This window comes from Narcine bancroftii, chromosome 2 (assembly GCF_036971445.1).
Source record: "Narcine bancroftii isolate sNarBan1 chromosome 2, sNarBan1.hap1, whole genome shotgun sequence".
Classification (NCBI taxonomy): domain Eukaryota; kingdom Metazoa; phylum Chordata; class Chondrichthyes; order Torpediniformes; family Narcinidae; genus Narcine; species Narcine bancroftii.
Genome location: NC_091470.1, coordinates 159,215,613 through 159,218,366, shown reverse-complemented (window position 1 = coordinate 159,218,366; position 2,754 = coordinate 159,215,613). Strand labels below are relative to the sequence as shown.

Below are 2,754 nucleotides of genomic sequence, written 5' to 3'. Positions count from 1 at the left end.
TATGAAGGGAGTGGATTGTTCTAAAACAAAAGCCTGAAAAATCATATGCACCATTTTGCCCTAGCTAGAGGACATATTAATACAGGCATACAAGATTTGGAATGGAGAATGAAAACATTTTTCAGTGAATGTTCACAGTATTGATTATAGGATCATGACTACAGAGGACGATCAACTCTCGATGCTAATTGTGAGGGGAATGGGGAAAAAAGATCAACGTGGCTAACCGCAATCTTCCCTACTGTGTAGAAAATTTCAATGTTTTGCACCCGTGAACAATTTTATGTAACAAATCTACAACACAGTATTGGGCTGACATAATAATCTTCTTTACCAACTGTCTAGAATTTATCTGTCTAATCCACTATTTTTCTGTTCCATGTACCTTTCCAATAGTCTCATAAAAGATCCTATTGCACCTGCCTCCACTACCATTGCCAGCAGGGCATTCTATGCACTCACAACTCTGGAAGAACTTACCTCTTGCATCCCCTCTGTACCAACTCCCAAGCACCTTAAAACTATGCCTCTCATTGTCTTGCTCACTTGTCATTCCAAGGAGAAAAGATCCAAGTTCAGTCAAGCTATCTTCATAAGGTATGCTCACCAATCCAGGCAGCATCCTTGTAAATCTCCTCTGTGCCATCCACATGATTCCTGTAACAAAATATTCTAAGTGGGTCCAACCAAAGTCTTATGTAGCTGTAACATTCTCACAGCTTTTGAACTTGACCTTGTGGTTAATGAAGGCCAATACGCCATATGCCTTCTTAACAATGCTATGCAGCAGCTTTGAGTCCTCTATGGCCACGGACCCCAAGGTCTCTCAGTTTGTCCACACTGCTCAGAGACCTCCCATTAACAGTACATTCGGCCTTCAAATTTCACATACCAAAATGAACCATATTGCACTTTTCTGGGTTAAACTGGGAAAGGGAATTTTCACACACAATTGAAAGTGAAACATTGCAGTTGATCGATCAACCCTTGACAAATTATGGTATAAAATAAATAACATTCCTGTTTTATTTGGACCAGAATGCAGCATTCATAAACATAGAGTAAAACCTTATTCAACAATTTTTTTACCCCTTCTCTCAGCAAAAATCACACTGCACTTTGTAAAAGGCATCATTCACCTTCATAGATCAGAAGTCAAATCTATCAAGCAGGATCAAGCTCTAGTGTTAGACATAATTGGCAAATTGGACTAAAAGGGTGGGGGTTGGGTTTTGAGCATTATTCCAACTCAATGAAAAATTCAGGAATGAAGAATTTGGGTGAAGGGTTACACCTTGGTCCAACCAAACAGCCAATATGGGCTACCAGCACCCGTGGTGCTAGCAAAGTGCCACTATAGACAGCGACCTAAAGGAGGGGAAATAAAATATCTTTCCAACCTTTCAAACAAAGATAAATTGACGAAACACCAGCTTGACAAAAAGTTCATTGAGATTTACTTTCATCAATGTAGCATTCCAGATCTTCGAAGGATGTATGAATATCCATCGACTCTCCTTCCTTCCTTCGACTACACCACAAATTTTGATCCCAAATTGTATTTCTCTTCTCAGCTTCAATTAAAAATCTTTGGAAAATGTAGTGAAAAAATAAATAACATAGAAAAGATTGAACTCAGAAGGATTTTGCTCAAAAACATGATTTCTTTGTCAAAAACCTCACAAGTGAGTTGCACCCAGTCACTCTCACACAAAGAGGAAATCAAAGAGCAAATTCTGGTCCACTTAATTTTTCAACTTTTGTTCCAAGTTTTTTTTTGGGGGGGGGGGTGGAATGGTTGTGCCTAAGATTTATATTCAGCTGGATATTCTTCTTGCATTTTCTGATGCACAAAGTCATACGTTCACAACATCCTTGGCATTTCAGGTAATTTTTGGTTATAAAATGGCCTTTTTCTCCTCATTTCCATGGAATGCTTCAATAATGCATCATTCATTCAGCATATATAATTTCATTAAGACGTGGCCACGCTAAATTGTAGCAAAGTTCTTTCTCGAGTCTTTTATATAGCTTCTTAGATGATTTCTTCTTGCACAGTGGCCTTTTGCACGCATTAAGAAATCCATTATCGATTGCTAACTGAAAGAGTAAAATGGGGATACAGTTAAATGCTATGATCCATAATTGGCATTCTTTTTAAAATTTAGACGTACAGGCCCTTTCAGCCATGCCACCCAATTGGCCTACATTCCCCGTACATTTTGAAGAGTAGGAGGAAAATGGAGCACCCAGAGGAAACCCACGCAGACACGGAGACAACATACAAAGTCCTTACAGACAGCAATGGATCCGAACACGGGTCATTGGTTCTGTAACAGCATTACATTAACCATGCCATCTATCTGCTTCTAATTTGCAAACAATATCAATTGGTTCTAAAAAAAAGATAGCTATTGACATGCAACTAACATAGATTCAATATACTGTCAAACTCTAAATTCCAACTGATGCCCTAAAAATTACTTACACTTGGTTTGAGCCAAAAGAAAAATGAGGCACACGAAAAAGACATTACATCTTCATTAAGAGTGGAATGGGTTGGGTTTGACACATCTCAAATCAGATTAAAAAAATACTGAAATGAACAGTGATGACTGGATGTGGGAAAGGGAATGGGCAAATATAATAAAATTAGTTTAAAAAGTTGAACTCAATGCTACTTATTAATTCTTGCTGAGGTTAGTTAAGCAGGGTGGAGGAATTACTTGATCTCACAATGGTGCAGTATGGGGA

General features: G+C 38.3%; 1 protein-coding gene across 5 annotated transcripts in view; it reads right to left on the bottom strand.

Moving 5' to 3' along the window:
- Nucleotides 1-1,003: 1,003 nt before the first annotated feature.
- atp13a2 (ATPase cation transporting 13A2) overlaps nucleotides 1,004-2,754 on the bottom strand; it is a 96,135-nt gene continuing 94,384 nt past the window's right edge. For all 5 annotated transcript variants that reach the window (XM_069918923.1, XM_069918924.1, XM_069918925.1 and 2 more), the window contains one exon: nucleotides 1,004-2,100. In XM_069918923.1, the coding sequence (XP_069775024.1) occupies nucleotides 1,954-2,100 (147 nt within the window). In that variant the 3' untranslated portion in view covers nucleotides 1,004-1,953. The remainder of the gene's footprint in view (nucleotides 2,101-2,754) is intronic.